General features: G+C 49.6%; 1 protein-coding gene across 1 annotated transcript in view; it reads left to right on the top strand.

Annotated features, from left to right (window-relative positions):
• The window catches only part of ZFC3H1 (zinc finger C3H1-type containing), a 1,590,362-nt gene that overhangs the window by 1,218,477 nt on the left and 344,257 nt on the right, over nucleotides 1-27,628 (top strand). Inside the window, exon 26 of the mRNA XM_069628251.1 lies at nucleotides 22,908-23,106. Within this exon, the coding sequence (XP_069484352.1) occupies nucleotides 22,908-23,106 (199 nt within the window). The remainder of the gene's footprint in view (nucleotides 1-22,907; nucleotides 23,107-27,628) is intronic.

The raw sequence follows: 27,628 nt of genomic DNA, 5'->3' as shown, positions 1-27,628 counted from the left end.
AATTCGTTCCTACCTCAGTTGAGGGGGAAGGTGGTGCGTATCGTCACGGACAACACAACCACCATGTTTTACATCCGGAAGCAAGGAGGGATACGCTCTCCTGCGAGGCCCAAGCTCTGCGGCACTGGGCTATTTTCAGGACTTGTTCCTTGTCCCCTTTCACCTGGCAGACATCAAGAAAACTATTGCAGACTCACTCAGCAGGGGCCTGCAGTCCTGCCACAAATGGGAACTTCAGCAGGTGCAAGTATCCTGTCCATTAAGCAAGTGGGGGTCCACCTCAGATCGACCTCTTCGCAATGGCGGCCAACTCCAAGTGCCAGAGGTTCGCCAGCAGGTTCTCTCAACCGGGAAGCATGGAGATGCCTTCTCGTTCCCATAGGACGGGCTCTCCCTGTACGCCTTCCCTCTGATCCCTGATCTTGCTACATTCGATCAACACACTCAGACGTTGTCATTCCAGGATGATCCACATTGCACCAGTGTGGCCACAGCAGATCTGGTATCCAAACCTGCTCTTGGCACGGTCTGTCCGGCTGCCTCGGATCCCAAACTCCTCACCTGAGAGGGCGGACTGATACTGCATCACAACCTAACGTTGCTGAGCCTCACGGCCTGGCTCGTTGTTGGGCAGAAAACTGTGAGTTCTCTTAGGGAGCACTACAGAAGATTAAGACTACAGGTATGAGCAATAAATCCCCTTTGGTATCGGTCTGTACCACAAGTATTAGTTGGTAGCTGTGGCTAAGCAGTCAGACTTATCTCAAGAGGGAGATGAACAGTATTCAGGGTTTACACAATAGGGCTACAGTACTATGGTATAAGGAAACACTGACCAAAGCTTTGTATTCAAAGGAATATATATATTTATTTTACACACTTCTAGTTCAACACATCGCAGTTATTAAAGCAAGTTAAAATCAGTCAAGAAAAGCATACACAACTCCCTGGTTAAATTGTAGACAAGTTTGAGCAAGAGTGGAAACTGAGCAAACGGCACAGTGAAAACCAAACACAAACGGCACTCTAGCAATTTCTCACAAGGGAGGGAAAGAACAAGTTATACAGGAATATACTCTTAAACACCCTAGCAACACTTCCCAATAAGTTTGTGAACAAGTTCAGACAAGGCAGTACTTTAGCATGTATAATACTTAAATGAAAACCAAGCAAAATGGCACTTCACAAGTTTTAAAATTGGGAAGGAAAAGGTTGTTATAGGTTAGGTGCATCAACACATTTCTAGGTGAGAACCAATGTAGAGAAGGTAGTTATAACAGATTTAGCCAGAGTCAATAGGCTTGTGCCAAAGTCAGTGGTACAGGGCGAAAGGGCCCAGGAGCAAAATGTTCTTGTAGCTGCAGTCAAGTCTTTATTAAACCATTCGAAAAGGTGGATGCAGAAGGTGAAAGACAATGTTAGAGGATAGGGGCGACCAACCCAGCAGGTAGGTAAAGGATTTAAATCACCTTTAGCACTACCAAACGAAAAGGGAGGCCTGGCGGAACAAAGTACCTTAAAATGTAGAAGAGGCTCCTGCGGTGGCGATTGTTCCTGCAGTTCGGGAGATCCAGCAGAGGAAGAGAGACTCTCGTGGAGGAAGGTTCGAGATACTGCACTGCCCAGGGATGAAACCAGCCACTGTGCTGCCAAACTAATAAAAGGTACGCTCCTTTAAATTGTGGTCCGGGTGGACGGGTGCCTGGCTATCCGGGCTCCAAGTGCAGGGCACTGGCAATTCGACCAAGGCAGGTTCTGGAAGGCGATTTGCAAACTGGTTGGCCCCACCAGCTCAAGGGAGCAAGGCTCTAGCAGATGAACATAGTCTCTCTCCGTGTGGAGAAAATTGGTGAGACGCTGCAGCAGGGCTTCACCGGTGGTTCAGTTGGTGCAGATGTCTTTGGCGTCCCTCCTCTTCGGCTTCTTAGTTCCAGTAGTGACGTCTTGCTCTTCCAGTCCTCAGGACCCTGATTTTATGCAAAAAGATCCCCATTCATACAGCCTAGCTGTCACTCACACAGTGGAGTGGTCATCCTGGCCGGAGACTCTCCAGCCTATCGGGGCACAGTGCGACATGGGTTGCTGAGGCAACCCTGTCCAGGGGTCCTACACCCCCTCCCACACAGTGGTTCCAACCCAGACTCAGTGGCGCCGAAAGAGGGCTTCTTGGCAGAAGCCCGCCAAAAGGACGAACAAACGATCCCCGACCTGGGTTAGGAGTTTAGAGAAAGACACGAGAAAGAATTTATATAAATGTTCTGGCAATAAAAACCTACCTGAGTAAAGTTAATATAAAAATAACCCGCAGTATGTTAGAGGCTGTCAGTAAATGTGGTAGCCTCGAACAGTGGGAAAATCCCATAGGGAAATATTTGCGGTCGAATATTTTTGGTAGTAACCAGCCAGAAACCTTTGAGAGAGGGACTGTACGGTACCCTCTCGAAAATGAACATAAGGGAAAAACTATTAACCCTTGCCAGTACCTCCATAGTAAGATGGGGTGTACTGGTTTTGTTCATAAAGAGTGACTAGTAAAGTCAATGGGGACTTTACATGCCCTGGGAGACAGTAGTCAGTCCCAGGGTATAGTCTGTTTGGGTGTCGCTACGACACCCCTGTGTCACTGCATGGAGGGTGCTGTGTAACACATGTGGATAAAGATGGTTTCTATGAGGGTGAGATAAACCCCATAGACATTAAACACAAAAAATAGCCTAAAACACACATAGCAAATATGCCTAAGAGTGGGGAAAAAAGAGTCACACGCTTAACAGGAGAAAAAAACAAACACTTCAAATCCAGCAAAGCTGCTGTGGACTCTACAAGTAAGGGAAATTAGCCATAGATTGAGAATTCTCTCTAACACTCCTGCAACCCTAGAGTTTGGGCTTTACGCTCTGCCGCTGGAATGCAAGAAAATACTGGCTTAGGTCAGGGCTTCATCTACGCTGTCATGCTACGGCCACACATGGAAGTGATTCACAGTGTGGTTCGTGAATCAGAAGATTGCACCTCATGCGGATCACAGCTACACTGCTCCTTCAGTTCCTGCTTTCGCTGGCCAAAGCGGTCTGGCTCACGCCTCCATCAAGGTACACCTGGCGGCCATATCAATGTTTCTGAGGCTTGTGGAATCTGCTTAGATCACATGCTGTGCATAGGCTGACATCGAGTGGAAGCTGCGGAGTATTAGTTTGTTTTTTGAAACTCAAAAATGGGCGTCGACGCAGGGTGTGCCAGTAATACTATCCCTAGTGTGACATCCACTGTACCCATGATGCCTCACGCGTGTAGGACCCTCAGATTGTTTTTTTCCGCCATACTTGACGGAAGAATTCCGCAGAGTTCCTGGCTTTCAGCCATATTTTGTTAAAAAAATAATTATTCCCCGTTTCTTCCACATCGAATCATCATAGTTCGATGCCGGCCCGGAGAAGAAACTGTCTAGAGCTGCACAACGGACTTTGGGCCTTGGAAGGCCTCTGGCCTCGGCCCTACAAGTAGGGACAGTGGGGGGTGGTAATATACTCTAGACTCGTATATATTTTCCTACACACACTTGCCCGCTGCCACAGGGTGCGTATGGAGGGGTACCCCTTTCAAATTCTGCCCCAGGTGAAACCGCAAGTATCCTTGGGTTGACAGACACGCCACGTGTAACCTCTGCTTGCCGAGGGACCACCCTGAGGCGAACTGCAGAGCGTGTAGCCGGTTCAAGGCTAAGACACTTAAGGACCGCTCGACCAAACGTTGGGCCCACCACGCCAGGCAACGCAAGGCCTTGGGAGCGGAGGGCACCTTCAGTGATGGCAGTGACGCCGTACTTTCAGACGGTGAGGGCAACGAGGCGTCGAAAGACGCCCAAGCGCAAGTCCCCGACCTCGGAAGGCTCTCCGGCAGGGCAGTTATGGGGAACACACCCAGCAACACGTGCGCTACCCACACCACTTCTACACCTAAACGCTCAAAGTCCAACTGAGACTCCACACGCTTGTCGAGTTCTCGGAAAGAGGCACGCAGAGAGCGGTCCACCGATTCGGTGTCCTCTGGGTGTTCTCGGTCAAGATCGCCGTACAACACCAGGCAACCGTTCACAGTTGCCAAAGGTGCCTCACTCACCAAAGTCATGGAGGTACACTCAGAAGATGAATCCGACCCCCAGCCCGCACACCAGAAGTCTGCTCCGGCAGCCCTTTCGGCGTGTGCCTCAGAGTCCCGACGTGCACACTCTCATGTAATAAACAGTACCCCCGAATCTCGACGCCAGGCGTCGGATACCTCAGAGAAGGTGAAAACACTAGGGAAACACTCTTCTACTCATGGGGAAGGGGCTCAACAGCAGGAGAAGCCATCACTCTTTTTCTGCACCACCAACACTTAAGGACAGCCAAAAGTCTTAAGATAAGCAAAAATCCAAGACCTCTGTCCCTGCCCCTAAATCCAAACTGGTTCCTCCTACTCCTCACAATATGGGAATAGAAGGGGAACCCTCTCATGGACTTGTCATTCCCAGCTCCAGAAAATGGAGCAGTGAAGATATAGACAGGGTAATGACGAGAATGTCTTCCCTAGATGACTTCTACTCCAAGAACCCGGAACACTTCCTCACCTATACCCTGACGGTGCTACTCCCTCAGGATCTAGGGACCCGCAGCCCCCTGGTAAGAAACCTCGGTTTGAGATTCCAACGCAAGGTCTGTCTTCAGGCCCTTCTTATTTCCAGCCTTACACCTAGTATAGTGAGGATCCACTACAGGATGAGGATCCAGACTTGGTAACGTTGGACGACCAAACTGGGCGAGACCTTTATGGGGACGACGAGGACCAAGATGAGGAGGAAGATGACCCAGAAGTCTACAGAATAGACTCCCCTGTAGGCAAAGAACCACAAGTTACAGACTCTCCAGTCGACAACCAGCCCCTCCTAAAAGAGGTCTTGAGAGCGGCAGAGCACTTCCGCATAGACGCTCGGGGAGCACAGGAGGAGAGGGACTTTGCTGAGGAACTAGTGGGTGAGAAGAAACCCATTGCCCAAGCCATTCCAATTCTCAAGTCCATCCAACAGAGAATTGACCCTTCCCTTCTCACTCCTAACCTCACCAGGACAGTAAACCCCAGAGTCGAGAAATTGTTCCGGGCAGCCCAATCAGACCCACTTTACATAAGGGGGCAACTGAAGACGGACTCCCTGGTAGTTACTAATACCCGGAAGAGGGCAGGAACGCCTCTATCATCATCTGAGGCTCCCCCCGACAAGGAGAGTAAGAAAATCTACGGGTTGGGAAGGAAGGTGGCCTCCACATCCGCTTACCAGGCACGGATTGCCAACTACACCACTCTGCTGGCTAGTTACAACTGCCACCACTGGGAGCAAGTAGCTGCCCTCATCGACTCTGCACCGGAACCCTTAAGGGGCCAGTTGGCCCAGGTTGCGTCGGAGGGGAGAGCCGTGTCCGGTTGCATCCTTAAGGCAACCTTTGATGCCGCAGATAACGCCCGCAGGATAATAGCAGAGAGCACTGTCATTAAGAGGCATGCTTGGTTAAGACGGTCAGGGTTTAAACCTGAGACACAAGCATCCCTATTCGACATGCCGGTGGAGCCTAATCTACTGTTTGGCAAAGCGGTAGAGGACGCATTAAAAAATGCCAAAGATGAGTATGAGACTCTGAAATCCCTGGGACAGTTGACCAACAAGCCCCCTAATCAAAGAGGCAATAGTAATTTTCGTCGCCCATGCGGCCAAAATTCACAAAAAGGCTCCCAACTATTCGCAGGGGCAGGGTACTTCATGGGTTAACGACCAGCAGTCTACCCAGAATTACAGCAGAGGAAACAAGGGGGCCGTGGTAAGGGTAGAGGCGGCCCCAGCAGAGGCGGCACGCCTCCCGCAAAACAGTGACGCTGCGTTCAGGGTCCCTTCTCACGCATCCCCAGTAGGGGGACGCATTACCAACTTCACCCAAGCTTGGGAAGGGACCACATCAGACAGGTGGGTGGTGTCCAGTGTCCTGCATAGAATTACTTGAGTGTCCCCGAAACCACCCTCCACGTCAAAAGATACATTCCTCAGACCACCAGAAGATCCTCCTCAAGGAGATTGTCAATCTTCTAGCAAAGGACGCGATAGAACTCGTCCCGGGCAACCAAGTAAACAAGGGTATTTATTCAACTTACTTCTTTATGCCAAAAAAAGATTTGACAATGCGCCCAGTATTAGACTTACACCTTGCAAAATAGTATGTCAAGCCCCAAAAGTTTCGCATGACTACTCTCCAAGAGGTAATCCCCCTCCTAAAAAAGGGGCTTAGATGGCGACATTGGACATGAAAGATGCCTATTTTCATATTTCCATGTTCCCAGCGCACAGTAGATTCTTGCGCTTCAAGGTGGACAGTCAGCACTACCAGTTCAAGGTGCTGCCCGTCGGTATAGCCTCGGCTCCAAGGGTATTCACCAAGTTACTGGCAGTGGCGGCGGCACACCTACGCAGGGAGGCAATCCCAGTGTAACCTTACCTGGACGACTGGCTCATCACGGGGGAGAGCCCAATAATTTGCAGAGCAAACATTCAAAGAACGATCGACCTCCTCTTCGAATTGGGTTTCTCCATAAACGAGAATAAGTGAAGCCTGGTGCCAGGCACCTCCAAATAGTTCCTAGGAGCTGTCCTAAACACTCAAGAGGGGTTGGCCTTTCCATCAGAGGAAAGAATTCGGAATCTACTACTGCAAATTCCTCTATCAGCCCGGTCGCCAGATAAGGGTGCGCAAAGCGATGCGTTTGCTAGGCATGATGGTGTCATGTATTTACCTGGTCCCCCACGCACGCCTGCGACCCATGCAAGAATGGTTGGCGAAACAGTGGTCTCAGTAGTGATCGTTTCGCCAAAACTTGTACAAAGTCTTCACTGGTGGACAAGAGAGAACCTGTCAAAGGGGAAACCCTTTTACGATCCAGAGGTACAGGCTGTAGTCACTACGGACGCATCCCTGTCAGGGTGGGGAGCACAACTCCTTCACCACACAGCTCAGGGTCTCTGGTCTCACACAGTGGCCAAGAATCATATCAATCTGCTAGAGCTTCTGGCAGTATTCAGAGCGCTTCAAGCGTTCGAGCCCCACCTGTTGAACCTGTCAGTGCAGATCCTGACAGACAGCACAACAGCAATGTTTTACCTAAACAAACAGGGAGGGACTCATTCGCCAAATCTGTCCAAGCTTGCCCGAAAAATCGGGAAATGGGCACTCAGACGGAACATTTACCTGTCATCTCAACATGTTCCAGGGATCTCAATTCGCTAGCGGACGCTTTGAGCATAGATCCCCTCCCAAGAGAACACGAATGGTGTCTACTCAAAGAAGTCGTAGAGGACATCTTCTCACAGTGGGGTTTCACCACTACAGACCTATTTTCCACAAGCAAACAGGCAATGCCCTGGATTCGCATCCAGGTTCCCCCAGCCAGACTCCAAGGGGAACGCCCTGTGGATGTACTGGTCAGGGATGTTTGCCTATGCTTTTCCACCAACTCCTCTCATGAGGAAAGTGGTCAACAAGATGCACAGGGAATCGATGACGCTCATCCTAGTTGCTGCCATGTGGGCGAGGCAACCGTGGTTCCCACACCTACGCAGACTAGCAGTGTGCGAACCTATCAGACTCCCGTGCTGGTACAACCTACTGTCCCAGCACCAAGGTCAAACAGTGCATCCTCAACCCAGCTCAATGAACCTGGCAGCATGGCTCCTGAAGTCATAGAGTTTAGACATCTCAATTTGCCACAGAGATGTATGGACATCCTAAAGGAATCTAGGAAACCTAACACAAGGCACTGTTACTTTGATAAATGGAAAAGATGCGTTATCTGGTGCCAGAATAAGCAAATCAACCCAGTTGATTGCACTACTTCCAATTTTTGTCACTTACATGCTCCACCTGCTGGATGCAGGCCTGGTTTTTAACTCCCTAAAGGTACATCTGGCAGCGCTTTCAGCCTACACCACTTCCCACGACAAGCTTTCGTGGTGGAAAGTACTAGTGGTTAAAGCCTTCATGGAAGGGGTAAAGAGACTCCACCGCCCCCACCCCCCAATTTCAAACCCACCACCTGGTTGGGACCTTAATGTGGTGCTTGCTAAGCTCATGGGCCCACCATTTGAACCGATGCATAAAGCCAGTCTCAAACGCCTGACCTATAAAACTGCCTTCTTAGTAGCCATTACATCCATAAGAAGGGTCAGTGAAATGCAAGCTCTGTCAATGCAGGATCCTTTCTTTACTGTTCATAAGGATAAACTGGTTCTACGAACACACCCTAGGTTCTCACCTAAATTAATTTCAAAATTCCACGTTAACCAGTCCATTGAGCTTCCAGTATTCTTCCAAGAACCCAAAAGCTCTGCTGAGGTGAAACTACACACTCTAGATGTGCGAAGAGCGGTCCTCTACTATGTAGACAAGACCAGACCGCTAAGGAAAACAGACCAACTGTTTGTCTCCGTAGCTACAGGCAGAGAAGGAGATCGCGTCTCTAAAGGTGCCATCTCCAATTGGATAGTCAATTGTATCCAACTATGTTACTCCCTTTCTGAAAAGACTCTGCCTTTTACTCCGAGAGCCCACTCTACAAGAGGCATGGGGGCCACTCTGGCTTTCATTGCAAATGTGTACCCCTTGACACCATTTGCAAAGCAGCTACTTAGAGCTCTATTCACACATTTACTCAGCATTACTGCATTGACTCATATTCCAAGACAGGTACTCAAGTGGGACAAGCGGTTCTAAGGCATCTGTTTGCTCAGGGCCCTTCTCACATCCCACCTCCTTCTAACACTGCTCGCTAATCTATGCAAAGCATGTGATCTAAGCAGGTTCCACAAGCCTCAGAAGGGATACATTACTCACCGTAATCGTATTTCTGATGCGTGTATCTGCTTAGATTCACTCCCCTCTGAGAGAAGGCGCATGAATGCTTGTAGTCTTATCTTCCTATCTATCTGCTTGGATAATCTGTACTCTCGCTACTCCTCATGCTACCTCATGTCAGAAAAAATACAATCTGAGGGTCCTACACGCGTGAGGGGTCATGGGTACAGTGGACATCACACTAGGGATAGTATTACTGGCACGCACTGTGTCGACGCCCATTTTCGGGTTTGTGAATCTAAGCAGATACAAGCATCAGAAATATGATTACGGTGAGTAATGTATCCCATACACAGACACTGGGCAAGCCCTCGCTTTGGTCACACAGGCTCGTCACAAAATTCCTCAAGGGCCTCTCAGGACTTTTCCTCCAGTTTGGGAGCTCAACGTTGCGTTGACTAAGTGGATGGGGCCTCCTTTCGAACCTTTGCATCTGGCCCCTCTGAAGTTCCTCTCATGGAAGACTGCTTTCCTAGTGGCCATCACCTCAGCCAAGCAGGTTGGGCTTGATTCAGGTACTCTCCTGCAAGCAACCATATTTGTCTTTGCATTCTACAAGGGTGGATCTACGGACCCACCCCACTGTTATACCAAAGGTTCCTTCTGAATTACATCTGAACACACCTTTGGTTCTACCAGTCTTCTTCCCGAATCCTTCATCGCCTGCTGAGAGGGTGTTGGGTTAGCTGGACGTTGATCGTGCCTTGAAGTGTTATGTGGCATCCATGAAGGATTTTCGGAAGGTTTCACAATTCATCAATTTTGGACCTGTGACTCACAGGAAGGCTTTGTCTACGGCTTCCATCTACAGGTGGCTCTCCGGCTGCATCATGCACTGTCTGGTTAGCAGACCTCTTTCAGGGCGGCTGAGAGCCCATTCCACTAGAGCCATTGCAGCAACAACAGCATTTCTCTGGTGTCTCTGCTCGACATGCCCAGGGCTGCTACACCGAGGTCCACGCACACCTTCACAAGTTTCTACTGCATCGACATGGATTCCAGGGGGGAGTCCAGGGTCTGCCAAGCAGTGCTATGCAACCTGTTCACTTGAGGTGAGTCTGTTCCAGGGTTGAGTGTTTTACTTCTGTTGAGCTTTGTCACCTCCCGTTGTTTGTGTACTGCTGTCATCTTTATTCATGAGCATGTGAATCCATACCAGACCCCATGCTGGAGAAGTTACAAGTTACTTAACTGTAACTCCTGTTCTCCATCATGGGTCTGTCATGGATTCACATGCGAACCCTCCACCCTTCACCTCAGTGGCTCTTCTTGGTTCATAATGGCACTTTATGTGCTATACCAAATCTGAAGATGGCCACAGGGAGACGACTGACATTGGACGGGAGCAGTATGACCCAAAATACAGTGATTGGTTTAGAGGAGAAATGCAGTTTTCAGGCTAAAGCAAAACTGCTTTTTGCATGGGGGTCTTTCATGAATTCACATGCTCATGAATATTCCCTGTCAGGCTGGGAATCCTCAGTAAAAAGAAAAAACAGTTTCACTTTAGCTTGAAAACTGTATTTCTCCTCTAACTCAATCATTGTCCTCTGGCTCATACTGGGTGGCCCTTCGCTGCCCCCTTTCGCGATGCCATTGGCAGCCCCTCCGACCAAAACCACTTTGTCATCAAATGTCACAACCACGTGGACGAAGGCTCCTGCTAACATCCCGTCATCGACATTTGTCGACTCCACTACTACTTCGTCAAGGGGGGGTGACTGGCCATGAAGGTGGTATCCACAGTCATGGCAACGGGCAACCTTAGAGTGACCCTACTGCCACAGCATTGAAGCAGCTGCAGCCGGTCTGGCAAAGACCCCTGGAATGGGGACCGCTCCACTGGCTGCTCCTCCCCAGAAGCTTCTTGCGATTGGAAAGGGTAAAGCTCCTACTGACCCTAATACGGGTACAGAACCACAAGCTGCCCTGTTAAGACTGTTACAGACTTATACCTGCTCTGAAGATGGCAATGACAATCTGCCCGAATACTATTATTTGGACCACGAACAGAGTCAGGAACCTGTCTGTAGGTAGGTCCCCACAAAGTGAGCCTGGTCCTCCACCTCACCAGAGGAGGCACATCAGTCTGGGGCCTCAACCTGCCATGCTGCACATGCTCGTATCGGAAATTCAACTGAGAATGCCACCCAAACTGCCCCTGCTCTGTCTAGGAGTCCCCCAGGACCACCTCACGGGAGTCTTCCCTGGCACAAAAACACAGGTCAAAAGGACCCTGCTGGTCCAAGGCATCAACCAACATCTCCGACACTGCTTCCATCTCAGGATCCTGCTGCTCACACTGACAGATACGGGGTCTACAGCGACGGACACCGACAAATCTGATAACTTTGTACCAGTTTACGGGGAATCGGTGGGTGTGGATGAACGTTGCAGGCCCTCTCTGCCAGTTGAGGTCAGCTCCTTCCATGCAATGAGGTCCAGGGCCTTGGAACTAAAGAGACAAAGAAGGAAGTATTCCTTTACCAACAGCGTGAATCCAGACGGAAGACCATTGTTAGTACAGTTTTTTTTCTGAAGTCCAACTAAGGGCTTAGTAAAACCTAGGAGGGAAAGAGGGCTGTAGTAAGGTACAAATAACTTGTGGTATACCTTGGGTTCAACAGAAACACTTATAACCAGAAGTATTATTTAAAAAAGTGTGTTATTATAAATAGAATTAGGCCAGGTTAAGTCTTCGGGTAAGTACTTTGTCATAGTCATAAACACAACACACTGCTACACAGACCAAAGCATAGATACGGTTCTGAAAACTAACAGTATTTGTAGGGAAATCCGACCTTATCAAACATATTTTTAGCATAGGACACACTAAAGTAATCTAAAAGTAACTGATTTTATTCCTGCTTATTAGGTAAATCAAGGGTAGTAGACCCTGCCAGCCATGCAGTGATATTCACTTAGGTTATCACTTTGTAAACCAAACCTGTCGTCAGGATACTTTAATGAATAATGGAACACAAATTCATGGAACAGTATACACCTATAACTACATTCAGGGTAACGCACAGTTATATCGGATGAGTTAGACTTTGTGGCATAATGTACAATTACAGTTGCTTTTCATCTCAGTGGAACACAGACTAATGTTAAAGGACATTTGTACCGCGCACTATCACCACCGGAGTGGTCCCCTGGCGGCTCTGAAAGAGGAAGGGAAGTTGAGTTAGTGGGAGGAAGCTGGAAAAAGTGCAAGAGAGCAGTGATGTGCTGTTGGCGGCCTCAGCCCGGTGGGTCCGTTGGCTGGGCCTGGGGTGTTTGCGGCCGGTAGTCGTGTACTGTTGTGCAAGACTAGATGTGTTTTTGTTTTGTTGTTGTAATGTAGTGAAGTTTGTGTTGTTTGTTGTGCTCTAGGTTTGGTTGTGTTTGGTTTGGAGTTTGAGAGGTGTATGCAGAAAGGGAAATTGTTAATTAGGATTGGTTAGTTTGCGTCTCTATCCTGAATTGAGGCGCTCGGCTTGCGTAGTCTCCCTTGATGCGACTCTGTCCTGATCTGGGTCCGACTGGTAGACAGGGTTCCTTACTCCTCTGTCCCCCACCTCTAACATGCTCTCTCATAACTCTCCGGTAGTGTGGTGATAACCAATATCTCGACAATTCCACGTTACTGTGGTACCTGGCGGTAACTATGGGGCGGGCAAAAGTGTTGGTGGGATTGTCTGGGATAGTTGACTCAGTCTCTGTGCGTGCCGCCTGTGTTCCAATCCGGTGTCATCTGTCCAGGTGCCGTGGGAGCTATCCTCTCGGGTCGGGGATGTCTGTGTCCTTTCTGGCTTAGTCAGACTTTTTTCGGTTTTGGTTTCGAGATTGTCTGTGGTGTTGAAGAGCCAGGTTTTTAGTGATTTCCTGAATTTTATGTGATCTTCAGTGTTTATTTCTTTTGGGATGTTCCAGGTTTTTTGCGGCTAAGTGGTAGAAGGAGATGCCTCCAGGTTTTTTCTTAAGGTATGGTTTGAGTTCCAGGCGGATTTCGTTGCTTGATCGGAGGGGTCTCGTTGGTTTGTAGACTGTTATTTTCTTTTGTAGGAATTCTGCTCCTTGTCCGCTGATTGCCCTGTGCGTTATGCACATTGTTTTGAAGGTGATGCGTCGTTTTACTGGGAGCCAGTGTAGTGTTTTTAGGGCTGGAGTGATCTGGTCTCTTCTGGATAGTTTGAGGAGTAGCCTTGCTGCTGCATTTTGGATCTGTTGCAGTTTCTTTAGGAGGTATTCTGGTATTCCGAGGTAGAGGCTGTTTGCATAGTCGATTTTTTTTTTTTGTGAGTGTTTTGTGCGTGAAGAAGAGGAAAGGTAGTATTCCTCTTGCCGTGTGGAGGAGAAAAAAGCATTTCTTCACTGTTGCATTTATTTGTGGTTCCAGGGTCAGGGTGTTATCCATTATGGCTCCCAGATATTTTACTACCTTCGATGGTGTTGGTGTGTTTCCCATTTCCGTAGGCCATGGGATGGTGGTTTCGTTCTCTTGATCTTTGGATACGATCATGATTTCTGTCTTTCCTGGGTTGATTTTCAGGTTGTTGGCATCCATCCAGTTGAAGACTTCTTTTAGACAGTCGATTAGGGTTGCGTGGTCGGTGAAGGTAAGCAATAACTTTCTACACTAATTTAGGATTGCACCAGGCAGATCAAGGTCAGCTAAACCCATAGGACACCTTTTAAGAATGGGGCACAACTATTCTATGCAGGTAAAACCTAAGGGTGTCATGTACTATTACAGTTGCTTTTCAAATCTGAACTTGCAATTGTAACATGAATGTCTGTTCCTTTGCTAGACTATATCTGGGATGAGAGCATGGCCCTAGTGAATCAGAGCACCACTCCACTGAAGTGAGATATGCTTGAGAAGAACTAAGACCGTGTCAAAGCCGCCCGTGGGCCAGGGCCTCCACCTGAAACAGGCCTGAACCAGCCATGGAGCTGGTCCCTCAATTGTGCATCCCAGCGGGAGGCCGGCTGGCAAAGTTTGTCAGCGTGTGGAAGACCATCGCTACTGACAGATGGGTGCTGATCTCTCTTGAACAGGAGTACACCTTGTAGTTCCAGCAAAGGTGCCCTCGTATTCCCATGGGGGCTCGAAAAGAACATGTGGTGCAGTTGCTGCAAGAAGTCAACGCCATGTTGAAGAAGAGGGTGATGGAACCTGACCCCCAGCGCCTCTGGGTCTCCGTAGTGTACTCCAGATACTTTCTGGTCAGAACAAAGTCAGGTGGGTGCAGAGCAGTCCTGGATCTGAGGCGACTCAAGTTCTTGAAGTCCCAGAAGTTCAGGATGGTCACGTTCCAGCACCTGCTCGGCCAGCTGGAGGAAGGCGATTTCGTGGCATCGCAGGATCTGGAAGACACCTACTTCCACACCCTCATCCACCGGAAGCACTGCAAGTGCCTGCGGTTCGTGGTTCAGGGACAACACTATCAGTTCAATGTGCTTCCCTTCGGCCTGAAATCGGCCTCAGGGGTCTTCACAAAGTGCCTGGTTCAGGTGGCGGTGCATCTTCGTCTCAGGCATCCTTCTATCCCTATCTGGACAATTAACTTGTCCGGTCCCGCTCCTTCGCACTGGAGAGCCAACACATGGCTAGGACTGCATCTGCTGATGGATCTGGGATTTTCCATAAATTATACTAAGTCCTGCTTGGAGCCATCGCAGAAGGCTCTGTTTCTGGGTGCCTGACTCAACAGAGTAACTTTTCTGGCATCGCCCTCATAAGACAGGGTGATAGCCATCCTGGGGAAAGTACAGCGCCTTTTGGCATGATCTGCTACAGTGTGAGCCATCCAGTTGCTGCTGGGAATGAGGCCCTCCTGGATCAACCTCGTCCATCTTTGTAGACTAAAGATGAGGCCTCTTCAGGAGTATCTGGATGCGCAGTAGCTGCTATTCTCAGCTTCTTGGATGGACAAGATCACCCTCAATAAGGACTTCCGACAGTCGATGCAGTGGTGGGGCGTGCACCCTCACCTCACACAAGGAGCTCTGTTCCAAGTTAAGCCCTACTGTCAGTCACTCACCACGGATGCTTCCATGGAAGTTTGAGGACCCCACCCCAGATAGTTGCATGCCAGAGGCCTCTCGCTGCCCAAAGAAAAGATGCTTCAAATCAACGTCCTGAAACTTTGGGCCGTCTTTTGTGCTCTCAAGTCCTTCCTTCCATCGCTCATGGGCAATGTGCTGAGGATCTTAACGGACAACACCACCCCCTTTTTCTACATCCAGAAGCAGGGCACGATGCACTCGTGTTCACTCAAACAAAGGCAAGGATCTGTGGCACTGGGCCATTCGTCAGGGCAATTTTTCTCATCCGTTTTCAGCTGGCGGGCACCAAGAACACAATTGCAGACTCGCTCAGCAGGAAGCTGCTTTCTTGCCATAAATGGGAGCTTCGTCCGGACCAGGTGGATCTGCTGATCCACGAGTGGGGTTAACTCCAGATCGATCTTTGCAATGGCAATGAACCTCAGGGCCTGGCTCCTGCAGCCTTAGAATGTGGACATTATTCTTTGCCAGCGCAATGCAAGGACATCCTGGCCAATGTTAGTGCTACAGTCATAAGTGGAAGCGATTCTCTGTGTGGTGCCGGACTCAGAATTTCACTCCCGTGTCTCACAGACCTGCAGCTCCTGCCATACCTACTTTCCTTGGCCAAGGCTGGACTGGCTCACTCCTCTATCAAGGTGCACCTAGCTGCCATATCCCTTTGTACCAGGATGCAGGGTAGGCCTTTCCTGTGGTTGCACAGACTAGTTAAGGTCCTCTTCGGGACTTTTCCTCCGATGAAGGCTCTGGCCCCAGCTTGGGAACCAAATGTGGTATTGATTAAGTTCATGGGGAGCCCCCCTTTGACCTGATGCACCAGGCCACACTTTAGTTCCTCTCGTGGAAGATGGCTTTCCTTGTGGCGATCCTCAGCCAGGCAGGTCGGGGAGATCCAGCCGCTGTCCTGCAAACAACCTTACTTATTCTTCCATGCTACAAGAGTCTTACACACCCCACCTTCATGCCGATAGTGCCATCATAGTTCCACCTCAACAAGCCTTTGGTATTGCCGGTCTTCTTCCTGTATCCGTCTTCACCAGTGAAGGGGTCGCTTAATTCGCTGGACGTTGTTCGTTCCTTGTTCCTTGAAGTTTTACATGGCACGCACAAGGGGTTTTCGGAAGACTTCTTAGCTGTTGGTCAATTTTGGACCTGTCAGTCATGGAAAGTCCTTGTCGAAGGCTTCCATCTTCATGTGGCTCTCCGGCTGCATCATGCACTGTCATCGGCTGGCTAGCAGGCCTTTTCCGGACAGGCTGAGAGCCCATTCCACCAGAGCATCGCAGCAACTACAGCGTTTCTCTCTGGTGTGCCCTTGCTAGACACCTTCACAAGGTTCTACTGCATCGACAAGGAGTCCCGGGTTGGCCAAGCTGTGCTACGCAACCTGTTCACTTAAGGTGAGTCTGTTCTAGAGGTGAGTGTTTCTGGATTCTGTTGAGCCTTGCCACCTCTCGTGGTTGTGTATATGTACTGCTGTGTAATCGTTACCCATGAGCATGTGAATCCATTCCAAATCCAATGCTGGAGAAGGTTTAAGTTCTCCAGCATGGGGTCTTGCATGGATTCACATTCTCATGAATATTCCCCATCAGGCTGGGAATCCTTTGTAAAGAAAAAATCAGTTTCAGTTTTGTTTCTGAACTGTCTTTCTCCTAACAATCAATCACTGGGCTCTGGGTCATACCGCCCCCAGCCAATGACGGCCCTCTACCTAAGCCCCTCTGTCAGCCAGCTTCAGATTTTTACTGCCTGTTCAAGTGTTGGTAGTCCTCGTGCTATAGCTCTCGAGCTTTTACTGCGTTTTGCAATTTTGCTCTATTTTTCGGTCAATAGAGCCTCCAGCTCAATTGATCCATCAGCCGACTAACACCTGTTTTTCAGTACTTTCTATGCCCCTCAAGGGCGATGTTTCATATAGTTTACTTCTTGGAGGATTCCAGAAGATTCTTGGAGGCCTACACCGCGTGGACATGGCCGCAGATAAAGGAGACTCGACGCCTCTGTTGAGGAAACTCCCAGGATGCGGGCTACGGAACATTTTCCTGGACGATGGGCACTTCCAGTGCCTTTATTGCCTACATTCTGACAGCTTGCACGTGGAGGAGGCCTTTGCATTCTGCAAGGACATGGTGCCACTCACCATGAAGAACCGTCGCAAGCAGCTCGCCGAGTGGCTGCAGACGAATATCCCGGCGGCGGGTGAGCCCCGGCAGCATACTTCTCCCAAGAGAAAATCTGAGCTGTGTTCTAAGACTTTTGAGGGCGCTCTGGCGACGGGGGCCTAACGTCAGGCAAAGCACCGTGAGTCCGCGTGCACCGGGAGCGCCGTTGGTACGGGCTCTGCAGCAGCCAGGCCGAGCGCAGCATCGCTGATGCAGTCAACCACAAGCCAACGCTCCGGCTCAGAACTAAAGTAAGTCAGACTACCCAGGTAAGCTTCTGGAGAAGGCCTGGTCGACTCCGACGGAGAAAGCCAAGGAGGAGTGAGGCGTGGACCCTTCCCCCAGGGTGAAGGCCTCAGACGCGCCCAAGGTCGTAAAGGCCCAGTTTCACCAGGGTAAGGCATCTATTGGAGTGGTGGCATCCCTGGCAAAGGCCGCAGATGTGGGCCCAGTGGAGATGCGACCCCCCCAAGACGAGAGCTTCCCTGCCCACTCGGAGGGAATCGTCTTTCCTGCCCATTGAGAAGACTCCTGTGAAGACTATGCCGATCATCTCCCTGAGGCCGTCGCCCCTGACCGAGAAGAGGGCCTGGGGGGGGGGGGGGGGGGCACGATAGTCCTGCTGGACTCGGATATCTCCTCCTCCGCGGAGCTCTCGGCCTGAAGACAGTGCTTGACAAGAAGTTTGTCGAGGCCAGGTCCAACAGGAAGGACCCCGACAAGGCAGACGTGGAAAGCGACTAGGGAACACTACGCAGGACGGTGAGGAACCGGAGGACACCACGCCACTGCTGACGCTCCTGTCGCAACTGCTGCCACCACCGACGGACATGTCAGAGGACATCCTACAAGCTCTGCACACCCTGTGCTCATAGATAAGGACACAGATTCCTGTGCCTCCGACGGGCAATCCAGCGGCGCCTGGACCATCAGGGGATCTGCCACCTAAGTGGAGACGAGTCCATCCGTCTCCACCCTACCATCCTTCTCCATCGGCTCCACAGAGGGACGAGACTGATTCGGAGACGACGGATACGGACAACGGCGGTGACGACGGAGTGGACCTCCCGTCGCTGGCACCCAGGGCTTCGCTACCCGATGAGATTGGCTCCTTCCATGCCATGATCTCTAGGGCCTCGGAGCTATTTCAACTGAACCCAGAGGAACAGAAAACGGAGGGATTCCTTTATCAGCGCCGAGAGGAAGACCGTGCTCTCTATCCCGCTGTTGGACAACATTTGGGGCGAAACTGTCCCTCCTGAAGAACCAGTCCTCGGCCCCAGTAAAGAGATCGGTACGAGAAGAAATACAGAGTGCCAGACTCTGCACCAAAGTGTCTCAGATCTCAGCCGTCCCAGGACTCGGTGGTCTGGGCGGCGGCCAGGAAGAAATCTGCAGGGTCGGCGGCATCGACTTCCACTACCCCACCGGTTGGCGAGGGAAAGAAGCTAGACGCCATGGGACGACGGGTCATCTCGTTGGTGGCAACAACCATTAAGGCGGCCAAAGCTCTCGGCATTGTGCCCCGCTGCGACAGGGAGCTTTGTTTTAAAATCGCCCCGCTCCTGGACTTCCATCCAGACAAGAGGGTGTAGGCCCTTGAAATCCTACAAGAAGGCGAGGTGACTTTGGACCGTGCGATCACAGTGGCCACGAACATCGCCGACACCGGTTTCCACCAGATGGGCAACAGCGTTTGCCTCCGTCTGTGTGGCTGGCTGAAGGCCATCAACTTCCGTCAGGACGTCCAGACAAGTTTATTGGACATGCCCTTTGAAGGGAACTATTTGTCCGGCAAGACAGTGGACGAATCTCTGCAAGCCATCAAGGCAGATACCAAGACGGCTCGTGCCTTGGGCACACTCCAACAGCGACGACCATCTTTTGGGGCAATTCCCAGGGTGCCTCCAAAGGATTCGGTGGCAACTTCTTTTTGTACCGACAACCATCCCGTTCCTCGGCCCAGGAAGCCTACAGGGGCCGCAGCAAAGCCAGAGGAAATCGTCAAGGCCCCCAAAGTGAGTCGTCCACGACAAAGCAGGACTGAACCAGCCGTAACGTCTGGCCCGCACACAAGCACCCCAATGGGAGGTCGGCTGGCAAACTTCGACGTGTGGAAGTTCATCTACACCGACCGTTGGGGGCTGGACGCCATGGCCCACGGGCATACCCTGGAATTCCAAAGGAAGTGTCAACGCATTCCACCAGTAGCCGGGCAAGAAAACCACGTCCCACAACTGCTTCTAGAGGTACGAGCGATGCTGAGAAAGGGCGCGATCAAACTCTTCCCGAAGACGCTCCGGAGTGTACTCGCGGTACTTCCTTGTCATGAAAAAGACCGGTGGTTGGCGACCCATCCCGGATCTCCGCCGCCTCAACTAATACATCAAGTCCCATAAGTTTCGGATGGTCACCCTCCAGCATGTGCTAGGACAACTGGAGGAAGGGGTCTTTGTGTCGCCGCTGGACCTGGAGGAGGCTTATTTTCACATCCCCATCCACAAGGGGCCTTGAATGTTTCTACGCTGCGTGGTCCAGGGGCAACACTATCAATTCAAGGCCCTTCCCTTCAGATTGAAGTCGGTGCCACGTGTCTTCACCAAGTGTCTGGCACCGGTGGCAGCGGCTGCGTCTGCAGGGGGGGTCTACCCCTACCTGGATGATTGGCTCATCTGAGCGAATTCAAGGGAGCTCGCCGTCGCGCACACAGCGAGGACCATCCACCTGCTCATGGAACTGGGTTTCTCGATAAACTATGCAAAGTCCTACTTGGTGCCATCGCGGGACGCTCGGTTTCTGGGGTCCAGGCTCAACAGAGTCAGGCCTGGCTTCGCCGTCGGAGGACAGGATATAGGCCATCCTGGGCAAGGTACAACGGCTGTTGACCATGGAAGTGGCCAGGGTGAGGTCCATCAAGTCCCTGCTCGGCATGTCGTCATCGTGCATCTACCTCGTTCTGCTGTGCAGGCTGCGGATGCGGGCGCTGCAAGATTTCGACGCCCGTTGGATCCAGGTATCGTGAAGCTTAGAGGACAAAATCGCCCTCACCGACACATTCTGCTGAGCGATTCGGTCGTGGGGCATCCGTGCGCATCAAGCGACGGGCACGGACTTTCAGACCCCAGCACATCAGGAGACGGTGACAATGGGCGCTTTCCTGGAGGAAAGGGGTGCGCACACCGGAAATCTCCACGCAAGAGGCCTTTTGACTCCCGGAGGAGATGTCGTTGCACATCAACATCTTGGAGCTCCGGGCTGTGTTTTGGGCCCTCAAATCATTCTATCCGTCCCTCAAGGGCAAGGTGGTGCGGGTCTTAACCAACACCACCACCACAATGTTCTACATTCAGAAGCAGGGGGGCACCAGATGTCCGGCTCTCTCCAAGGAAGAGCAGGATCTATGGCACTGGTCTGTCGCCCAGAGGATGTTCCTGGTACCCTTTCATCTGGCAGGAGTGAAGAACACTATCGCTGACTCACTCAGCAGGGAGCTGCGCTCTTGCCATGAATGGGAGCTTTGGCAGAATCAGGTGGACCTACTGTTTCGATGATGGGGCAATCCCCAGATCGATCTGTTTGCGACGGCGAAGAACACCAAGTGCCAGAGGATCGCCAGCAGGTTTCCCCAGCCGGGGAGCATGGGGGATGCATTCTCCTTCCCCTGGGATGGGCTGTTCCTTTATGCGTTTGCCCCGGTGCTGTTGCTTCTGCGACTCATCAGGCAACTCAGACAGTCCTGGTGCAAGATGATCCTCGTCGCACCGGCGTGGCCGAGGCAGATGTGGTACCCGGAACTTCTGGACATATCGGCGTCCCCTCCAGTCAACCTTCCGGCAGACACAGATCTTCTCGCCAAGGAAGGAGGTTCGATTCTGCACCACGACCCAGGGTCGCTGAACTTTAAGGCCTGGCTCCTGCAGCGCTAGAGTTTGGAGGATACAATCTCCCGGCAGACTGCAAGGAGGTTCTTGCCAATTCCAGGGCTTCGTCTACGCTGAAATGCTATGGCCATAAGTGGAAGAGGTTCGCCGTATGGTGCTGTGCACAGAAACTCTACCCTCTACGGATTACGGCCCAGCAGGTGCTGCCGTATTTGCTGTCGCTGGCCAAGGCAGGGTTGGCCCATGCTTCCATCAAGGTTCATCTCGCGGCTATCTCCTGCTACACCAGAACTCCAGGGCGGTCATCGTTGTGGTCACACCGCCTGGTCAAGGAATTAATTAAAGGACTTTTCTGTTTGTTCCCGCCGGTGAAGGCTCCGGCCCCGGCATGGGAGCTCAATGTGGTGTTGACTAGGCTCATGGGTCCACTGTTCGAGCCTATGCATTCTGCGCCTCTGAAGTTTTTATCGTGTAAGACAGCGTTTCTTGTGGCAATCACCTCCGCACGACGAGTGGGAGAGATCCAGGCCCTCTCTTGTAAACCACCTTACTTGACATTCCACTAGACGAGGGTGGTGCTGCGGACGCACCCCTCTTTCATGCCCAAGGTGCCGTTGGACTTCCATCTGAACGAGCCCTTGTTACCCGTTTTCTTCCCGTCGCCTTTGTCGCCGGCTGAGCGGACTATGCACTCGCTAGATGTGGCTAGAGCGCTGAAGTTCTACGCGGACCACACAAAGTATTTTCAGAAGACATCACAGCTGTTTGTGAACTTTGGCCCTGTGAACCAAGGGAAGGCCCTCTCCGAGGCTTCCATTTCCAGGTGGCTCTCCGGCTGCATCACCTATTGTCACTGGTTGACAAACCGACCGTAGCCTGGCCGTCCGAGAGCCCATTCGACCAGAGCACCCTGTTCGCTTGAAGGTGAGCCTGGTGAGGAGGTAGGAGATGCTTAATGTTGAGCCTTGCCACCTCATGTGGTTGTGCATGTGTGTGTACTTTAAGTATTCTTTATTCATGAGCATGTGAATTACCTGTAACTGTTGTTCTCCGGCATGGGGTCTGGCATGGATTCACATGCGAATCCTCATGCCTACCCCTCTGCTGCTCTTCTCTTGGTCCTACTGCCACTTTACTTACTACCAAATCTGAAGATGGCTGCCAAAGGAGGGGCTTAGGTAGAGGACAGTCATTGGCTGGAGGCAGTATGAACCAGAGACTAGTGACTGGTTATTGGGAGAACGACAGTTCAGAAAAGAAACAAACTCATTTTTTCTTTACTGAGGATTCCCAGCCTGACGACAAGGAATATTCAGGAACATGAGCATGTGAATCCATGCCAGACCCATGCTGGAGAGCAGTTACAGGTAAGTAACTTGTTCCTCAATTACCTGTAACTATTGTTATCCAGCATGAATTCACATGCAAACCCTCTCTTCTGCCCCTCTGTGGTTCTTCTTGGTTCATTCTGCCACTTAACGTGCTATACCAAATCGCAAGATGGCCACCAGGGGTGGTGCTTGGGGAGAGGACTGTCATTAGATGGGGGCAGTATGACCCAGAGTACAGTGATTGGTTTAGAGGAGAAATACAGTTTGTAAGTGAAACTGTGTTTTTTTTTTCTTTTACCGAGGATTCCCAGCCTGATGGGGAATATTCATGAGCATGTGCATCCATGCCAGACCCATGCTGGAGAACAAGAGTTACAGGTAAGTAACTTGTTCAGTGTTTTTTTTCTCCAGATATTTTAATATTTTTTGCAAACTCAATATTTATACATAATTGTAGTATGTACTTCCCAACATGCTCCTTATCTGCTCGTGTATATATATTTATCTAGTATAAATATTTAATTTGTGTTTTTTTTCTTCTTTTTCTAGATGGGAGGCTGCAGTGGGGCTCTGTGAAACACTATTGGCATCATGCCCAGCTAACTGTCAATTGCGGAAGGCTTTGGTGGTTGTGTATTCAAAAATGGAGCAACAAGAAAAGGCTTGTGATGTTTGGCTCACTGCGTTTAAGCAGAATCCTTGTGATGCACAGATTTTTTATTGGATGTGCAAATTCTTAATCTCTCAGGTATTTGGGAAGGAGGCAGAGAGGCAATTGAGACCTTTTCAGCTTTGCATAATTGAACTTTTTACTTCGTGTACTGTTGGTGAAATTGTTGTGGTGTGTGTGTGTGTGGTGTTTTCCATTGCTTGGCTCCTTCCATTTAAAACACAACCTTGTATGCTGCTAAGTCTTTTAATACCTCCCAGACACCTGGAATAGTAACATAAATGTTTTTCTAGGAGAGTCCAAGTTTTTTTCATTGAACTCTTTGATGGGTTGTAATCTGTACAAAATAAGTCCAGGCGACCCTTTGGAGGGGGTGGGATGGCTTCAAGCCCAATGCTTCAAATGTACCTAGATGCAATGGGAAACGCAAGAAGACAAACCGCAAATATTTGGTACTAGACACCCATAGCTGCATGTCTGTGGTTCCAACTGGAAAACATTGACTTGGACTTTATACCACCTTTTGGTGAACATGTGGCTGATATCTTGTGTTAGGGGAGTTTTCCTAAAGTCATACTTGGAGGTAAGACTTTAGTAAGCTATCCCAGTGGTTAATAGATTCCAACTCTTAGTGTCAGTCTGTTCTACTCCTAGACCTTGGTAGAGTGGCAGAGCAGTTGTGCTTATCTGAAAAGGAGGATGTGAGCTTTAGGCAAGTACACTGATCCCAGTTAGTAATGCACCTCAAAGAAACACATTTTACACTATTTATATTAAAGTATATTTTTATTATATTTACACAAGTCACTGTTAAAAACTTGGCAGACGAAACCAACACACATAGGTATACTACGCAATACATTCACAAGGCCACATCTTAGTTGGTAGTTGCTGAAAGCGCACAATTGTTAAATGAGTTTGACAGGTCTACCGTATGATCGGTAGTAACGCACACCTACAAAGTAATACAGTAATTGCATTTAGTCAGCATACACATAAGAGTGATTTTTGGGAAAGAAAGCAGTTGGTTAGTATTATCCTAGTAGAGCTTCAGGTTCTAGAGGCAGTTTCTCTGCACAGCAAGTATTTTAGAGTCCAAAACGCAACCCTAGCTGAAAGGCAGTTTGGAGTCAAAAGTTCCTGTGGATACTTTTTAGTCCCTAAGAAGGCTTCTCCATCATGGGGTCTGGCATGGATTCACATGCTCATGAATATTCCCCGTCAGGCTGGGAATCCTCGGTAAAGAAAAAATCCTTTTTTTTCTGTTTCTGAACGGTCTTTCTATTGATAACCAATCACTGGTCTATGGGTCATACTGCCCCCAGCCAACGACTGCCGTCTACCTAAGCCCCTCCTCTGGCAGCCATCTTCAGATTTGGCAGCACGTAAAGTGGCAGTAGGACCAAGAGAAGAGCCCAAACCAACGGCACTCCCGATGCCCACGGACTTGCGGTGCTTTTCCTTCTGTTGGGCCCCCGTCGCCAGAGCTTCTTTGCAGGTAGATAGTCTTGCACGATGTGTTTAGAAATGTTTGTAGAAAATAGAACACTTGTATGGCCACAAGCTGGGAGGCTTGTGAGCAACTCTGTAAGGTAACCAAGACCGGTCTCAACTGAGAGCAAGTTAGGCTACACAACAAGAGGTAAGTTCTTAGACTTTACAGTACCTCTGGTTAGAAGAAATGGTTCCAGCTGGCTTGTGTTCCTGTACAGCTCTGCAGATCCTGTTGTTCCTGAGCCTCAGTCATAGGGACAAGAGGGAGGACGTCTGGGGACTCCTGCTCTGCAATGGGAAGGTCAGCGGCAGCAATAGGCAAACTAGCAGTTCTTCAGTGTTTCAGCTCCTCGTGTCTGACAGCAAATAGCAACACTGCGGTTCTCGATACCACTTCAGACTTTCCTTGATTCTGAGGTCCAGTACTCTTTTGAGGTGGCTCAAGCTTGGTCAGTCCTGCATCAGGGAAGTCCGGAGTATCTTCCTAGCGCTCTGGTCTGACTTAAAAGCAACACATGCAATCTGGTGTTCCTCTCCCTGGCACTTTGGTTCCAGCTGCAGCAACAGTGGAACTAAGACGAGCTTCGAGAGGGTGTCCAGACAGGCTTACTTTGGAGTGGATTGGTCCCACCAACTCAAAGGGAGAAGTCATTCTTGCAGGGCTTCTCTAGTTGAGGCGAATTCTGAGATTCAGCACAGCAGCAGGTCTTCACCGGGCAAAGCAATGTTCCAGAAGTTGCAGCAAGCGTCCTCTTCAAGTTCTTCTTCAGATTCCTTCGTCCAGTGGTTGACTACCTTCTGAACCAAAAAGCCTTGCCGTGTATGCAGGTTTCTCCCATTCATTCCAGCCTAGCTGTCAATCACACCGCAGGGTGGCTGGCCGGCTGGCTGTCTGGCAAGGACAATTACCTTTGGGTGCATTCCTGTAACCAAGGGGATTAAGCACAGGGAGTTTCAGGCACCTCCCTCACTTCCTGCCCCTGCCAGACATACTGGAGCCAGAGGCGGGCTTCACTCGTGAATTCCTCCAAAGACAAAAATGAACTAAGGGACCAAACCTGATTTGCTGCACCGAGTAAATCTCAAAGACCTTTCCAGCAAGAAATGGCGAAAAAAGAAGACCGGGCTATTTTGTTGAAATGGGCACCCATGGGTGCTTTTGTGCGGCTGCAAACGCAGCCCGCTGTAAAAACACACAATTGTAGTAAAAAGTAAACCACTGCCACCAGCCATTGTAGTAATATTGGAATAGCCTCCTCTTTATCCTTTTCCTCAAGCCTAGGGACTGCAACCCCCGGCCCCAAAGTCTTCGCAGGATCCCGTTTGCTTCACAGATTACATTCATATCCCTCTATCATCCATTGAGTGCATAGACCACACTATCTGCAACTCTCTTACTAAATAACCCCCCTCTAGACTCCTTTTATCCTCTGGCACCAACTCTGTGTGTAAAAGTTTAGCTAAACATAGGGCAGGAGGTCAATCTCTTTCCTCAGCTGGCTCGCTTCTTTGGAACAGCCTCCCTGTCCCTCTTCGTCTTGAGCAGGACTTTCTTAAATTGAAGAAGCTCTTCAAGACTTTCTTCTTTACCTTCACCTCCCCCCTGGTTAGGGAGAATTCTCAAATGTGTTAATTCCCTCCACCTTAGAGACCCCCATCAACTTTGCTGGATTTTGAGGACTTGATTTTTTAACCTGGATAGAGTGAGACCCTTTTTCCCACTCTTAGCTGTATTTTAATATATGTTTCAGCCTATTTTTGTGCTTATGGGCTATAGGGTTTTTCTCACCCTCATAGGTATCATTTTTTACATGTGTTACACAGTCCAGTAACCCAGGGGTGTTGTAGCGACCCCCAAACATAGACTCCATATCCTGGGACTGACTACTGTCTCCCAGGGCATGTAAAGTTACAATTGACTTCACTAGTCAATAGTTATGAACACAACCAGTACAAACCCATCTTACTTTGGAAGTACTGGGAAGGGTTAATAGTTTTTCCCTGGTGTTCATTTTCGAGGGGGTACCGTACAGTCCCTCTCCAAAGTTTCTGGCTGGTGGCAGTGGATACTACGGTAAATATTCGACCGCAAATATTTGCCTATGGGATTTTCCCATTGTTCGAGGCTACCACTTTTACTGACAGCCTCTAACATACCGCCGGTTTATTTTAATATTAACTTTACTCCGGTAGGTTTTTATTGCCAGAACACTAATAATATTTCTTTCTCGTGTCTTTCTCTGAAATCCTAACCCAGGTCACGGATCCTTTGTTCGTCCTTTTGGTGGGCATCTGCACAGAAGCCCTCCTTTCGGCGCCACTGAGTCTGGGGTAGACAGGATGTGTGGGAGTGGGAATAGGCACCCTGGACAGGGTTGTGTGAAGAAAGACCTAGGCAATTTTGCCTGCGGTGTGGGCCGCACACCCTTATATCCCGTTGGGATTTTTAATAATTCAATGTCTCAATAATCCAATTCAGCGAATGTTTGATTCTTAAATTCTGTGATTTATTCTAAAGATTCAAAAGAACAATGTGTGGTTGCTTTTTTGATGAGCAAACATCATAAGCTGGCCAATGCATTTCGGACTTTACAGTCCTTCATCAGGGCCTTGTTTAATCAAAATAATAGCCAAATTGCAAACATCAGTGTACATTAATGCAACAGTACAAAAAATAACAGCATAATCCGATTTGAACGTAAGAAGTTAAACGTAAAATAAAAGAAAATTGCATTAAAACAGGGTAACCACATACATAAAAACATACATGACAAAGGAGAGAAAAAGATAAACATTCTTCATTGAAAATACCATCCACCAATGTTTTCTGTTGTGATCTCACATTACGCGTGTGGTTGTCTCCTTGTTAAGTCCCCCACATCGTGTATATTTGCTGATGTGTTAATGCACCTTGTGTAATGGCGTATATGCTGTGCCAGTGATCTAAACGCAGTTTTGTTGTGCCTAATAGTGAATTCTATGTGGGCACATGCAGGGAGATATTACTATCGTGCAAGTTGCACTAGTAATCAAAAATCTGACCTTTCAAAAAATGACGTCCACAAACACGATTGTTTGCGCTCCAATATGCAGCGTAACTGTTTAT

This window comes from Ambystoma mexicanum, chromosome 12, assembly GCF_040938575.1.
Source record: "Ambystoma mexicanum isolate Mex_15411 chromosome 12, UKY_AmexF1_1, whole genome shotgun sequence".
In the NCBI taxonomy this organism is placed as follows: Eukaryota; Metazoa; Chordata; class Amphibia; order Caudata; family Ambystomatidae; genus Ambystoma; species Ambystoma mexicanum.
Note: the sequence above shows the minus strand (reverse complement) of the source record. Positions and strands in the feature narration are given on the sequence as shown.